At 43.1% G+C, this 16,464-nt stretch overlaps 1 protein-coding gene across 1 annotated transcript in view; it reads left to right on the forward strand.

Moving 5' to 3' along the window:
* taf2 (TAF2 RNA polymerase II, TATA box binding protein (TBP)-associated factor) overlaps window positions 1-16,464 on the forward strand; it is a 38,344-nt gene that overhangs the window by 11,618 nt on the left and 10,262 nt on the right. The window contains exons 12-23 of the mRNA XM_014410738.3: window positions 21-175; window positions 402-516; window positions 617-726; window positions 2,083-2,148; window positions 2,979-3,105; window positions 4,194-4,319; window positions 6,441-6,581; window positions 7,541-7,651; window positions 8,034-8,227; window positions 8,512-8,651; window positions 9,191-9,260; window positions 10,072-10,181. Of these exons, the coding sequence (XP_014266224.2) occupies window positions 21-175; window positions 402-516; window positions 617-726; window positions 2,083-2,148; window positions 2,979-3,105; window positions 4,194-4,319; window positions 6,441-6,581; window positions 7,541-7,651; window positions 8,034-8,227; window positions 8,512-8,651; window positions 9,191-9,260; window positions 10,072-10,181 (1,465 nt within the window). The remainder of the gene's footprint in view (window positions 1-20; window positions 176-401; window positions 517-616; window positions 727-2,082; window positions 2,149-2,978; window positions 3,106-4,193; window positions 4,320-6,440; window positions 6,582-7,540; window positions 7,652-8,033; window positions 8,228-8,511; window positions 8,652-9,190; window positions 9,261-10,071; window positions 10,182-16,464) is intronic.

Genomic DNA, 16,464 nt, shown 5'->3' on the forward strand with positions numbered 1-16,464 from the left:
AACCTTTTGTTATTGTTTAGGTTTTCAACAAGCTCCTGAGTCTGGCCAGTACAGCCTCGTCTCAGAAGTACCAGAGTCACATGTGGAGCCAGATGCTTCTGTCCACTCATGCCTTCCTCAAATCCATCTCCAACGTCTCTGGCAAAGACATAGGCCCCCTCATCAAACAGTGGGTGTATCCTTTATCGCAATCAGATCTGTGCTTGCAGATGGAGGCAGGGATGGTGGAGGTTGCAGTGTTGGAAACAGTAAATAAGAAAGAAAATAACCAAATATGAAAGGCGTATAGCAGCATCATGTGAAACTGATTACAGTCAAATAAAAACATTCAAATATTGAGTCTTTATCCACTGGGTCTGACACCTCCTTGGAGGGTTTTAGTCTTAACCGTTCATATGCAGAGATCAGAGCAGTGTGGTGAAATTCTTCGGCAGTTTTGCCTTCAACAGAAAGAGGAACGTGCTGGAGCTGGAGATCCGTCAGGACTACACATCATCTGGAACTCAGAAATATGTGGTGAGTCTTACAGCCCTGTGCCTTGTCACTCTGTCAGGACCCAAGCAGGCTTAAATTGTCGGACTTTTTTTGCTACGTTCTTTGCTCTGTTTCCTTGCAGGGTCCAATCAAGGTGACCGTACAAGAGCTGGACGGCTCCTTCAACCACATGCTGCAGATAGAAGAGAACAGCCTGAAACATGACATTCCCTGCCACTCAAAGAGCAGAAGGTACCGGACGCTGTGTCACTCTCCTCTGCCGGGCTTGTGTATTACAATGGGCACTTACATTATTGCTGTTATAGCGCCTGAAAATCATGCATTGCTAACACTGAGATGTGCTACAGTGCATCCAGAAAGTATTGCCAGTGCTTGATGCTACAAGCTTGGCACATGTTTCTCCTATTTTCTTTGCAAACCCTCCATCAGGTTTGATGGTGTACAGCCATTTTCAAATCTTTTGAGAAATGTGTAATCTATTTCAAGTCTGGACTCTGGTTGGGTGCCCCTCCTTGGTCATCTTGACTCAGTGTTTAGGGTAATTGTCCTGTTAGAACAGGGGTGGGCAACTCCAGGCCTCGAGGGCCGGTGTCCTGCAGGTTTTAGATACCTGGGTCAACACACCTGAATCAAATGATGAGTTCATTCCCAGGCCTCTGGAGAACTTCAACACATGTTGAGGAGGTCATTCAGCCCTTTGAATCAGCTGTGTTGGATCAAGGACACATCTAAAACCTGCAGGACACCGGCCCTCGAGGCCTGGAGTCATAAGATGAACCTTCACCCCAGTCTGAGAAGCAGAGCTCTCTGAAGGTTAATGATGTCTCCGTACATCACTGCATTCATCTTTACCTCGACCCTGACTAGTTTCCCAGTTCCTGCTGCCAAGAAGCATCGCCACAACGTGATGCTGGCACCACTGTAGGATCGTGATGAGCAAAGCCTGGTTTTGCTCGACATGACGCTCGACAATTTAATCTTTGTTTCATCAGACCAGAGAATTTTGTTTCTCGCGGTCTGAGAGTCCTTCGGGACTTTACTAAGGAGTGCCGTCTGTTTGGCCGCTCTGCCACATATGTCTGATTGGATAGTTAAATATTCAATGCTGCAGAAATGTTTCTGTGCCTTCTGTGGATTTCATGGCTTGCTTTGTGCTGTGTGCCTTTCCAAACCATGCTCAGCTGGATTTACCACAGTTGGGCTCCAGTCAGGTTGTAGAAGCTCTTGATCAGTAGAAACAGGACGCACCTGATCTCAGTTTTGAGTGTCACTGGAAAGGCTGTAAAATCTTATATGTGTTCAATTTTTGTTGTTTTATTTTTAATACATTTGCAAGAATTTAAACAAACTTTATTCACTTTGTAGACTTTTGAGGTCAAATTAAGGTGGAACAAGTGAAGCATGTGGATACTTTTCAGATGCACCATTTGATGTTACTTAGAAGAAGGTTGTGGCTTCACTGTTTCCTCCTAATACATACGAATGTTTCCAGTCTTTGTTCTGATTCTTTGTTTCTCTCCTCAGCGAGAGCGTCTGTCATATCAGGCTGGGAGTGTTTGGTGTCACTGATGTGATTTCTGTTTGCAGAAACAAGAAAAAGAAGATCCCTCTGATGAATGGAGAGGAAGTTGACATGGATTTATCTGCAATGGAGTAAGACATTACTGCTGTGATGCATTGCTGCTATGTGACTAAGGCTGCGTTCACTCTGCAGGTCTTGATGCTCAATTCCGATTTTTTTGATCAAATCCGATTTTTTTGTCTGCTCGTTCACACTACAAATAAAATGCGACAGCAAACGCGCTCTAGTGTGAACGCTCAAAGCGGCGCATGCACAAAAGAAGACGTCACACACAACACGCTCAGTTTAGACCCAGAGCAACAGTATGTGTGACTGATGGCCTTAATATAAAGACTTTACGTTTCCCAATTTTTGCTTTAAGTTATTCTGTTATTTACATAATGATGTAAATAACCTAATAATGATCCTTGTTGCTGTTTTAGAGGAGCGCTGCTTCAAAGGATAGTTTCTGTCAGAATCTGCAGATTATACAGGACAAAGAAAATGTTCACGTTTCTCCAACGTTGTCTTCCCAACAGTTTCACTGACATCTGGACAGGAAGCGTTCACGTCGTCTTCTCCGGCGCTGATATTTGGCGTCTGTCTTGCGTCAGTGACGTAAAAGACGGATTCAATGCGACCTGACCATCAAACAGCAGTCGCTTTCTAAAACATCAGATATGTATCGCATTCAGCACCACATATGAAAGTGACCCAGATCAGATTTGAAAATATCAGATTTGTGCCGTTCACACTGTCACCATGATCGGATAGATGGTCGCAGAGGGTCAAAAACATCGGATTTGATGCGCTTTCGCCTGCAGTGTGAACGCAGCCTTAGAGTATTGTCTTGCCAAGTTAATGCTTACATCTGTCTAACATATACGGTGCACGGTGTCCGTGCCTGTTCATTCCTCTGCAGTGCTGACTCTCCCCTCCTGTGGATCCGAATCGACCCGGACATGTCCATCCTGAGGAAGGTGGAGTTTGAGCAGGCTGACTTCATGTGGCAGTATCAGCTGCGCTATGAGAGGGATGTTGTTGCACAGGTGGGCTAACAGTAAGCATGCAGGGCTCCACACCGGCCTTAAAGAGCAGTCCCCTGTGTGTTAGATGAGCCTGTAGTTCTAATGAGTTGTCATTTCCACAATGATTTGATAAAGGAATCCCTTTATTTGCTTAAATCACAGCTCACTAATGTTCTGTGTCTTCATTCTGCTGCACAGTGATGCACATGTGCAGCTTTTTCCACTTCCACTATGACACCAGTGCATCGGAACATTATTGTATCACTGTGTCTAACAGGTAGCGAGTGCCCAGTGTTTAAGCATTCAGACTGTATCCATCAGTCTAAGGAAGAGACTGTGAGTAATTCTGTATATGTAACGTCAGACAAGACTTAAACATATTAAACGGTGTCAATGGGACCAGGATGCATCAGATTTAAAGAAAGTGTTTATTTGTCACAACGTTTGCTTGCACTCGTGTCCGTGTGTCGGAGAGAGTCTTCACTGCTCTGCTGTTATTTACAGCCACACTGCTTTCACTGTGAGTGTACAGATGAAATGAAAAACAACAATCAGATTCCTGATATTTTTCAAGTTCTCCAGTTCCTGTAGCATCAAGGCACCGTCCAGTCCTGACGGTTGGCGTGCTGTTTGCTCAGTAATTAATCTTCTCTCCATGCAACAGAGCTCAGCTTTCTGGTTTTTGTTTCATGCAGAAAGTCATTTGCATGTTGCTTTGTGGTAAAGAATGAGGCCTCTGATCCTTGCTTGCTGTCACGCGTCCTCTAGTCTGTAATGATGGTTTTGTTCCTGACTTCTCTGCCTGTGAATCCAACTCTGGCATAAATCACAACCGTCCCTGTGGAGAAATCTTTTTTGAGGCCACAGCCGGGATGTGGGTTGCAGGTGTCTTTTAGGAACTTGAAGTGTTTGGACAATCTTTCATTTAAATGTCGGTTTTATGGTTTAATTAAATGTGTTTTTTGCCATGTGTTCTGCTTAGTTATGCAGCTACAAAAACTGCAACGTTAGCATAGTTAAAGTTACTGTTCGTACTACTGCAAGTTTTTAGTAAATGTTCATCTTTTTCTTGTGTGTAAAGTCTGATTGAACAATGATCTCTCTGTTAGGAGGAGGCCATCTCAGCACTTGAAAAATTCCCAACTCCTGCCTCCAGGCTGGCTCTGACTGACATCCTCGAGCAGGAACAGTGTTTCTACAAAGTTCGCATGCAAGCGTGCTTCTGTTTGGCTAAGGTACGTGTCACTGTGTTGGGTCCCTTTTTTGACTATGACCATCCGAGGGTTAAGTTAGCGCTGTTTGGTCCTGTCAGCGGCTCTGAGCAACGAGGTGCGCCCTTCTTACACCGTCTAAAATCAGATGGATGTGGGATCCAGCACGGCCACATTTTCTAACCCTTCGTGTTCGTGTGTTTGTGATTTCACCTGGAGTTTAAATCGTCAAAGTAACTTCAAACAGAACCACCTTAATAACTCCAGTTACAGAGTTGCTGATGTGCGGCGTTGGTTTTTTAATCTCACAACAAGTTGTGGATTCCTCATTTACGCTAAGGCCGAGTCTGCGAGCGCTGGGACACACGTGCTGTCAGCAGGGAGCGTCAAAGCGCCCTCTGGTGGACAAACCCTCCAGCATCAACACAACATGGTTGAATGGTGTTTCTCCTGACTCTTAATTATTTATCAGCCATCATAAATGCCAATATCGATGTTACCAAATGGCTAATGTGGGCTTACATATCAGTTTAGACTCCTTGAATCTGTTAGAGGTTACTATAAAGCTAGCTACGTCACCTCTTCACAACACTACAGAAGAGACGGGACACAAAGCAGTCACAGATTTATTCCTCTTGCCGCAGACTTAGTGAGAGGCCTGCTAAACCCAGCACAAGGAAGGAGCCAGGTTACACAACTACAGACTGAGGCAACACTAATGTATGCAACACTATGTGCCAGCAGTCATGACATCACTTTTGGTGGTCATCGGCATCAGCCAGAATAACAACGGCAAGCATAATTTGCCTGCAATGTTGTTAATATGGCAAAGCGATGTGGTCATGCTGAGTTCGGCTCCACATGTCACTGTTTGAAACGGCGCATTGCTAGCAGCAGACAGAAACTGGAGGGTGGTATTCTGGGAGTAGTATAAAAGAAAACGTGTTAACAGGTGAGACAGTTTTAAGAATAAAGTTTTGGGCGGACTGAAGGATCCACATAGCAACGAACAGTTTCAGCCTGTAGCTTCACAGTGTGACTCTGCTTTTCTTTTTAATCAAAGATGACAAAAACAGGGGCCTTTCCTCTGTTTCTTCTGCATTTACGTCAGTGGTCACTTAGTATATTAGTACTAAAAAAATGTAACTGATTGTAACTATTACAAAAGAGCTGCAGCAGCAGTACAGGCCATCGCTTCCAAGCTAGCGAGGCCACCCACCACTTTAAATGTTGCTGCACTTCAGCTCAGTTGACTGAATAATTCTGTGGCTCCAGGAAATTCTCTGTTCTCTGGATTTGGTCTGTTCTAACTTTCACCCCACTGGATTTCCATCCTTCAGGTTCCACCTGAACCAATATTTTCACAGCATGAGTGGAGGATGAAATGGCAGCACTTCACTTCTTTCACTAGCTCGCTGCGTTTGGCCACAGTGCCCCCAGCAGACTCTGTGATAATGGCTTTTGGTATACAGAAAGCTCACGCACACTCAGGCATCCACACTCACACTGACCACAGACTGCAGTATGGCAGGCTTTACATTCCTCTCTGGACTTGGCTGCATTGCGATTGGTCGGGATCAGTTGTGTGTTGTTGGTAGAAAATGTGGGAAGCACGCTTCGAACACAGTGATACAGTCCATGAATGCATCCCCACATCCGACAGCCCACCTCCCCCTTATCCAGCTAACCAAATGACAACATCCTGCATGAGTGACCCTTGCCCGCATTTTACCACATTAACATAAATTCCCCAATATCCTGTTGGAGCGTATAGACCAGTGGGGCCGCTGTTCATACCTGTGGAAACCACACGAGCTGTTCGTGTGTGCATTTGCTGTTGACTTTGTAGCTCAGCTCTCACCACACGAAGTGCAACAGACAGACAAAGCATTGTTATACAAGCGAGAACATTCTTCACTTGTCATTCGTGTTTCTCAAATTCCTGCTGTAGCTATTATACTTCGCCGTACATTCTTCATTCCCTGCACTCTGCTGGAATCTGAAATGTTTCGCTTTTCTCTTTGTTGTTTTACTGTGACGGCAGCAGACAGAGGGGAGCTGATGGATGCAGTTCTGCACAATCAGGCGTTTAAAAGTGTAATAAAGTAACTTGTGGTTTGTTTTGTTACGCTGTGACTCTTACAGATAGCCAACGCCATGGTGAGCACATGGCAGGGTCCACCAGCTATGAAGTCCCTGTTCACCAGAATGTTCTGCTGCAAGAGCTGCCCAAACATCGTCAAGACCAACAACTTCATCAACTTCCAGAGCTACTTCCTCCAAAAGGTACAGCCAAGAAGCAGAGCTAAATGGTCCGATTAAAAAGCTTGAAGCTTATTCTTACGATAAGTGCTGTCACATCATGAGGTTTTAATCGTTAACACATAAATAACTGCTCTGAACAAATAGTCTTTATCTCGAGCACAGCGTTAGTGACTTGCAGACTATGAATTCACAGTCAGCTGTGTAAAAGAGTGTCAGCTAACTGGCAAATCTAATGTAGGCATCCTGTTTAATCCACTTTAGCCTTCTCACATTTGCTTTCATCTGTAAGCTGCTTTGTAACCCACCTCAACCCCAGCTTCACATGAGTACGGGTAAGCCGGTGTGCCAAAATCAGAGCCACACCACCAAATACGAATGACTGCAGGTGGAAGAAACAGCCTTCTTTGGATTTTAGTGGTCATGTGGTCAGTCGTAATGACTTAATTAGATACTTTGTGAAGAATAAAATAATAAGAAGAAGATAAATTTATTGCATTGAAGATGAAAACATGAATATGTTCTCTGTCCTGTAGACTTTGTAAATAAAATATGCACAAATAATGGTGTGTGTGCGCGCGTGTGTGTGTGTGTGCGCGCGCGTGTGTGTGTGTGTGCGCGCGCGTGTGTGTGTGTGTGCGCGTGTGTGTGTGTGTGTGTGTGTGCGCGCGCGCGCGCGTGTGTGTGTGTGTGTGTGCGCGCGCGTGTGTGTGTGTGTGTGTGTGTACCAGGTGTGGAACGTCTCTCCAGCAGATTTAGGTGATGGTGAATGAAGGCCTGACTGTCATGAACAGTTTCCATATCAATACCTTCATCATCCATAGTGTTGAACTACAACACAGCAGAACTTAATTAGAAATATCATATATTTTGTGAGCCGCTATAAAGAGGAGCCGTTTCTTAACATGTAACTCCAGATTTCAGTAGAACAGCCCATCGAGTATAAAGCTATCATCACGCCTGTTTTGTGTTTCTCATGCCAGACGATGCCGGTTGCCATGGCGTTACTCCGAGATGGGCAGAACATCTGTCCCAAAGACGTCCTCAACTTTATACTCGATCTGATCAAGTATAACGACAACAGGAAAAACAAGGTAAATCCAGTCATAGTGATGTGTTTACTCTTTGTTTGCATTGTCAGCTGCTGACTGGTCGAGTGAGTGGGCATAAAGAGGAGCTGAGTCTGGTACATCTGTTGTGTCTGCTGTGAGATGACCATTTTGGGATTTTCATGACGAGCCAAATGTAATAACTAACTGCTGACTGATATCGACATATGAACAGATAAAGAGGTCGGTGTTTTTGTCAAAGATTCATCTAGAAAAAAAAGATAAGGAACAAAACTGTAGACAGATGATTAGCAGCTACGTTTGAATTTGATTTAATCACACGCGACTCTCACAAACCCCTCCAAACCATGTATCCATAAACATTCTTCATCATTCTCCTTTTTCCCATCCTTTCACTCCTCTCCAGTTTTCCGATAACTACTACCGAGCAGATCTGATCGAGGCCCTTACCAACTCCCTGACTCCCGCCATGAGCATCAACAATGAAGTGCGCACGGTGGACAATTTAAATGCTGATGTCCGTCTCATCTTGGAGGAGATCACACGATTCCTAAATATGGAGAAGTTGCTGCCAAGCTTCCGAAACACCATCACTATCAGGTACCACGCCGAGTGTGTCCTTGTGTTTCAGCGCTACAACACAAAGTTGTTAGTGAAATATACAAAACGCAGCTTTTTAGCCCTCTGCAAAAAGAACAAGATCGTGTGGGGATGTCAGAAAGTCCATATTCATCTTTACATGCCTGAATAGTTCTCATGTGTCTGACACAAAGCAGTCCAACGTCAGTGTAACAAAAGAAAAGAGCGTTTTGTGTTACTTAGATACAGAGAAGCTTGCATCCTCTCTGTTAACTTGTCACACTCCTTCTCTCTGTCGTCTCTAGCTGTCTGAGAGCGATCCGTCAGCTTCAGAAGAACGGCCACATACCAAGTGACCCGTCGCTCTTTAAGTCCTACGCTCAGTACGGACACTTTGTCGACCTTCGCATCGCTGCACTGGAAGCTCTGGTGGACTACACTAGAGGTAGGAGGAATAATACACGTTTGCTGGGGGGCAACCCATCATTTGGCAGCATCAGTATGATACCTGTGGTCCCCTGTCAGCATTTCTACTGAGGCTGTAAGAATGACCGGGGTTTCTTCACATCTTAATCAAACAGAGCAATAAGACGGCTGATTGGTGCAGATCAGCCTGCTTCTCTCTGACGTATTTGTTGGTGGATCGTCTGCTAGTTTAAGGTTTTCTCTCTAATATTGCAGGACTGTTTTTGTGAATTGGTGCTATATGAATAAACTGTTCCTCTATAACACCATTGTTCACAGTGAAACACAAAATGACTTCAGTGTTCATTTAAGACATGTTTGGAAAATGTTAGTGATCCATAACCTTTGAGGAGTGCAAATATGGACGTTACCTTTATGTTTAATGCACCAAAGGACAAGAACGTAATGTAGAGGCATGGTAAAGGACACACTATTAAGTAATGCAAATTTGAATGTTGTTGTTGACACAGCCTGAGCACAGATATGATTCCTGTGTGATTTTGAGTGTTTGTGCTGCAGTGGAGCGGAGTTCAGCGGAGCTGCAGTGGCTGCTCAGCATGGCTCAGAATGACCCAGTTCACTATGTCAGGTCAGACATCACACACCCTCACCTTAAAATGTTTGAAACAAATTCACACTCTTTGAGTGTTTGTTGTTGCGTTTCTTTATATGATGAGAGATTGAGTCAGTGTTGATAGTGAAGCAGCTGCTGCGCCTGACGTGATAATAAAGTCAGGGTATCTGTGGCTGTGAAAAAAGCCTTTAAAATTCCTTCTACTTAAAGGTCTCATATCATAAAAATGCCTTTTCTGGATTTTGAGATTTTTATCAACTTTGTGCTATAAATAAAAATCTGAGGTTGTAGTTCCTTTAGCCCCTGAACAACAACAACAACAACAACAACAACAACAACAACAACAACAAAGCCAGTCACAATTTTCTCTGCTTCTTGTGGGAACAGAGTGACTGTAAAGTTTTTGTTTAGAGCAAAACTGTGAATTCACACATCACAAGTGAGGAAGACACTTTTTGCTCATTTTGTTTAGAGCTATACGTTGTTATCATTATGTGTTACTATAATGAGTGTAGCATATGTATGCATATATGTCTGTGTGTATCATGTCTCTTCCATAACTAGTGGGTTAAGGCTGAAACTTTGCCATTAATAATGATGCTTTTAATACAGACTTAATATATCCCTAAATTCTGTTGATTTCACGATCATCATCCCTCTGTGAATACAATCTTAAGTTCTTCCTCTACATTTCTTTTATGTGTCCCATTCAGCGTAGTGTACTCCTGAGCGTAACTTACAGCAGGCACGTTTCAGGAATTTTGGGAATGAGCACGAGTACCTGATATGTAGAATTATTAAATCTGTTTCTGTTCTTGACCTACAGACATAAGATCCTGGGTATGCTCTGTAAGAATCCACCATTCACCAAGACAACAGACTCGGCTCTGTGTAACGAAGCGCTGGTCGACCAGCTGTGGAAGTTCATGAACTCTGGTAAGAAACACAGGAGACAAACATTGCTAGTGGCCCCCTGCTGTGCAGGCCTCTGCTGTGCCCAAACTTCAGGGTTTTAGTTCATGGCTCTTTATTCAATCCAAATGCAGTCTCTTGTTGTAAGTTTAAATTTTAGCTGTTTGTTCTTGAGTGCAGTGTTTCAGGGCAAATTTCAACTCCTGAATGAACCGATTAGAGTTTAATGATACAAGTATCTAATATGATGAAGTGATAAAATGTAGGGCTGGGCGATATGGCCTAAAATCCACATCGCGGTATAATTTGAAGCATGTGCTGTAACGATATACATCGCGATATATTCTTTTCTTCTGTATAACATATTTTCCACACTATAAAGACTTAAAATCCTTTAATTTTCTCAAAAATTGAGAGTGTGCCTTATGTATGAATTCTGGTTGTGCTTACTGACCTCGAACCGATTTGGGCAGAAATCTGTTAAAAAATGTTTTAGTACAACTTTGGTAAGCCGCACTGCTTGATGGCTCGTCAGAGCATTACGGCTGCCGTAGTGAGGAGCTTCGCGGAGTAATCTGGGTCCAAAACTCCGTCAGCTTCAGGTCCCAAAGTCAAACGAACATTGAGAGTTAAAAACGGTCTAAATTCTTTCATCTTTAATAAAATCATCAGCGTTGCTGCTTTACCAGGTGTAATAATTAAGTTTTACATCCATGAAAACAGAATTCATTAAATTTAACGGAGTTAGAAGTTAACAGGAAGTTAGCTCGCTAGTTTCCACCTAAACATTTCATACCATGTTCTGAGAGATTTTTGAAACTAATTCAAACGTACAGCTCTGTTATCACTTCCAACATAAATGAAGACAGAAAACTAAACAGCAGTGGCGTTTGCAGGTTACTGAAGTTGGACTACCTGGTATATAATGTTGTGCTACGTGATTGCTAGCTAACAGCTATGTTAGCATAACATTAGCTGGAGGATGAACGCCAACTTTTCTTCCACTCAATAAAAGTTAACGTGAGGGATTCTGGTGGTCAGGGACAAATGCAATCGCATAGCAGGATGCTGTACACGGGGCAAACTTCAGTCAGGAGAACAACTGAGATTATTCATCCACAATACGAGGTTAGTTATTAATATACTGCAACAACATGGGAACAGAGCAGCTGTGAGAGAATTCAGCATTAATGAATCAATGTTACGGAAGTGGAGGAAGCGCAGGTTTTGGCTTTCCCCATGTTTCAAAAGTGCTTCATCTCTTTGCTGTGACTGTCGCCCGCCATAATTTGCAGATGATAATGGTTGTAGCCGCTGCGATGCTTTCGACCAAAACAGGCGCAGCTTGATGACATCATCAACATACACGATAATAATAATAATAATAATAATGGATTGGATTTATATAGCGCTTTTCAAGGCACCCAAAGCGCTTTACAATTCCACTATTCATTCACTCTCACTCTCACACACTGGTGGAGGCAGCTACAGTTGTAGCCACAGCTGCCCTGGGGCAGACTGACAGAAGCCAGGCTGCCATTTCGCGCCATCGGCCCCTCTGGCCAACACCAACACAGCGATAGAGCGATATAGTCAAAATCTCTATCGTTGGCCAAATTTATATCGTTTCTATTGCCCACCCGTAATCAAATGTAAAGTGATGACATTATAGTGTCTCTCTTTGCTCTGACAAGAAGAAGCTCAGCTAAAACACTTCTCTGTCCATCATTGTCCGACACGGTTCCTCAGTAGAACAATAGTACAATACTACACACTTTTTCATACACTGAATTGTAACACACTCTACAGTGGTCATCTTGAAACTGTGATTGTACAGACTCCTCTTTTCTCTGCTGCCTGGATGAAGACGTGTAAAGTAGGGCTGGGTATCGTCCCTGATTTCTAGAATCAATTCGATTTGAATCTGGGAAATTTTGCCTCAGACAGTCAGAAATATTATAACTCAGATCAGTACATTTACATCTTTTTGTATCTATAAAAAGGAAGCTGACACTTTCCAGACTTTATCAAAGGTGTGAGCGTCACAGCAGAGGCCTTTGTGTCAAAGCAGCTGAAGATAAAACAGAAACACATGAAGGAGATTTTCCTGTTCTGGGATTTTATAAAAATATTCTGCAGTCGATCAAAAACGAAAGAAAACCATTAATCAACAATGAACATCACCTCTGACGTTACAGCGGTTTGATTAGAGACACGGCGTTTTGCATTTTGTATAATTTTAAAAAGTTTACATTTGTTCAGTATTGAACGGCAGAAATTAGGTTTTCTTTTCTGAAGTAAGTAAAAGGGAAAAACAGCGGCCGACAGCCTGTAAACAACGTAGACTTGTGCGTAACAAGCAAGCGAATTTTATCCTGGTGGAAGCAAAACAGCAAAAGTCAGAGTGAGTCCATGACGATGTTTATGTGAAGCTTAGTTTGGATCAATGTTGTTTGGAGAGAGATAAACTAACAGCTTCAGAATCAGCGCAAAAAGGGCGTGAACATAAAGCTCGACCCGCCGACACATCAGAGTCAGCGAGCTTTCAGCCCCGACCGTGTCCGTGGCGTCGGTGAGAAAGTCACAGCTCACTGATTCTGATCCGTCGGCGGGTCGAGCTTTGTGTTCACGTCTCTGTGCAGAGTCCGTGCTCCTGCTCTCATTTACTGTCTTAAATGTTTGGTGGTTGTTGATATTTTGTGAGGTTTCACCTGAGATTCTGGTGTTTCAGGAAAAATAAATTCATATTAAAAAAATCAGGATTTTAATGAATCGATATCACGTTATCCAAGCGAGAATCGATTTTAATCGATAAATCGATCATCAAAACCCAGCCCCAGTGTAAAGCATCAGAAGTAAAATCTGCACGTTGATACACTCTAGGTGCGATGACACAAATGGATGAACAATTTTGTCTAGCTCAGAGGACGAGAATATAGCTCACGATTTAGAAATATTCCTCAAATTAAAGAAATGGGAACTTGGTATAGTTTTATATATGAGTCAAAGTTCAGAGCCTATCCAGCTCATCATGTGACTCAAACGCCACATAAACCTGAATGTCATCAGCATAGAAATAATAAGAAATGCCAAAAAAAAGAATGATACCGGCTAAAGGAAGCATGTAAACAGAAAATAACAACCAGGATTACACCTTGTGGAACTCCATGTGTAAAAGGAGAAATCGCTTCCTCCAACAGAGGACGTCCTTCAGATAAACAGGAGGAAAACCAGTGAAGTGCCGAGTCAGAGATACCAACAATGGGTACAAACCAATTACCTGCAACAGATGCCATTAAAAATCATTGTAGAGCTTTGAAACAGCAGTCAGGTCTCTGACAAGCATGATGAGAGTTTCATTTAGTCTAACCGGAGAGAACCAGAGAAGAACCTTAAGTCCGTAACCTGATTCTCACCATGACGGAGAAATAAATAGCTACTCTGTGACATCACACAGAAAAAATGGCATGAAACTTTAGAGCAGACTAACAAGGAGCACTTGCACATAAGCACAACTCTTATTTGAACACATGTTTAATGTGAACCTGTTTTACTGGAACGGTATACGTGTGACAGAAAGAAAGCACAATAGCTGCTGGAGTAGGCACACAGCTTCCAGACTGAACACAGGACCCGATCCTGTCTCGTGACAGCCTCACACTGCTGTCAGTCTCGCTCTGTGGCTGCACAGCTGTCTCCTCAGGTTCACAGCAGTGTGTCTGATTAATGAGCTTTAAGTTTTGGTCTGCTGCCGTACGGCTTTTGTTCCTCGGGAACAAATTACAACGTAGCTTTTCCTTCTCCTCTCACGATGTGGGCTCTACCCATGAACCACAGGCAGGGCAAATTACACTGATGGCGAGGTCAGCTAATGCTCACTCAGTTGTTCTTGCAAGAACTGCGCCCACAGCTAATATACACTGTATGTACCAGAACCAAGAACATGTTTTCTTCACAGCATGCTGTCTTTAATTTCTCTGGGACACAATTCCAGGAAAGTCACTTGAGCTAAAAAGTTTCCTCTCTGTACACGGAGCCACGGCCAGCAGAGGCTTGGAAGTTTAAGTTGAAAGAAATTATTGTATTTGGACTGAAGAACTTAAAAAGCACCAGACTTTTACCACTTCTCTTCTGGTCGTTACATCTGCACTGAGGAGACCTGCTCTCTGAATGGTTTCAAAACCCAGACTCTCTGTATTGTGTTGTTCTCAGCATGCCCCACCAAGGCCCCTTCACATGCTGCCTTTAACCCCCTCAGTGAGCATGCAGGAGGACGCGGGGTTCTTTCAGAAAAGTCGTTTACTGGTCCATTTACAGTGTTTTCCAAATGTTTGAAGGCCTTCTCATTGAGTTTGTTTATTATTGTTGGCAGGAGGCTGTGAAGTGCAACCATCAACTGACTTATTTCTGTCAAGCATAATAACTGCAGCTTATAATCATCTCATCACCACAACAACATGAAGCTGCGATAAATAACTTCCACGTGTCTGACTGGACAGACTTCTGTCAGACTCCTAAACCAAGCAGCTGTTGCTCAGCTCTCATACAGGATACTGACTGTAATCCTCTACAGCAGATCACAGCAAAAGACTTGGTTCTGTCTTTGTGCTTTCAAACTGGTAATGCAACACTTGAGTCTCTCAGTCAGCTGGTTTCCAGAAAATGAGAAAACCTTCAGCTTTTGCCAGTTTGCATGAATCAGCACTAAAGTAAAGTGGCATTAAACTGCAGATGCATATTCTCTGCTCCAGAATGACCTTGAGCCTTGGTTTAATTCCTTCTACACACCTTTAGCTCCACACAGGTGTCTGCAGATCTGACACCCTGAATGATACAGCCACACGGACATCCTGTTGAGAACCGAGGGGGAAAAATAATCCTTCAGTTCAACCTTTTTTTGTGATTTGTGTGTCCACTACAGAGAGAATAAGTGAATAGGCGGAGTTTCATGAGGTTCTCTCGAGAGCGGTGTGGCTCTGCAACTCAGTGTGGCTGTAGTAAACCATCAGTTTCAGTATGGATAAATCTTTCTGTTTATTATGAATGATTTATTTAAAACAAATATTCAGTGTATTCAGTGTGAGAGGAAGTTAAGTAAAGAAAATATAGGATTTTCCAGTGGGATGACACAAATGTCATACAGAGAGGAAGCTGAAGATGATGCAAATCATCAGCTTCAGGGTCTCCAAACATGCTGCTGTGCATGATGATCAGAGGTTTGTCCAGAATTATCTTTGCAAACTTGCTCTGTGCCACCACGTTGTCTTTAGAGACAAGAGGTTTTCTCCTGGCAACCCTTCCAAACATATTAGCATGTGGCCGCTCATTACCATCCTGCTTCCTGCTTCCATTGGATTGCATTAGACTTTGTGTAGTTAGCTGTCCTTCTGACTTTGCTGTGTAGTTGTTGTTAGCTGCCAGTCGCAGCAGATGGCCCCGCCCCTCCCTGAGCCTGGTCGGAGGTTTCTTCCTGTTAAAAGGGAGTTTTTCCTTCCCACTGTCACCAAAGTGCTGCTCATAGGAGGTCATATGATTGTTGGGTTTTTCTCTGTATGTATTATTGTAGGGTCGACCTTACAGTATAGAACACCATGAGGTGACTGTGATTGGGCGCTGTATGAATAACATTGTTTTTCTGTGTTTTAGTGCTAGCTGCCATCTTTTGATGTCTTCAGAAGAAGCTAACTGTACAAATTTAAACCAAACAATATTGGCAACTGTGAGAGTTAAAAGGTCTTCATGGATGTGATTTCTGTAGGTCCTTTGACTAGTTATGGTCTACATCTTGGTGCAGCGCTTATATACAAACCCAAAGCTCTGCTTTCTATTGTGTCCTCAGTTTTCATTATTTCTTTCTCTTCCAGGGGGTCCTGTCTTTCAGCCAAAGGTTTAGTCTGCCAAACAAAATACACTCCATGTCAGAAGCCAATTACAAGTATATGTTCACAGTTTCATGTTCTTCTGGGCTTTTATTCCAACATGTTATTAAATTTATAGATTTACAAGTTTGAGGCATGGACATAAATATTAATGATCATTGTTTCCAGACGATGTCTGTTTGCCGTTCTGGTTAGTGTGAGCGGCTGCCAGTTGAAACCCGAGCTGCCCGGCGTGTGGTAACCTTAAATACCATGTTCTGATAGCGTGTTGGTCATTTTATAATCCTTTTTCTCCATAGCCCCCCGTGTGTTAAAGCAGCACACTCACACAGGATGGTGTTTCACTGACTGAAGGTCAGGGAACACAAACTAAGAGGACGTTCTGCTGCTGTTAGTCGTTTTTTCAATCATCTTCTAAAACCACAGGC

The sequence above is a fragment of the Maylandia zebra genome, linkage group LG11 (genome assembly GCF_041146795.1).
Source record: "Maylandia zebra isolate NMK-2024a linkage group LG11, Mzebra_GT3a, whole genome shotgun sequence".
NCBI classification, from domain to species: domain Eukaryota; kingdom Metazoa; phylum Chordata; class Actinopteri; order Cichliformes; family Cichlidae; genus Maylandia; species Maylandia zebra.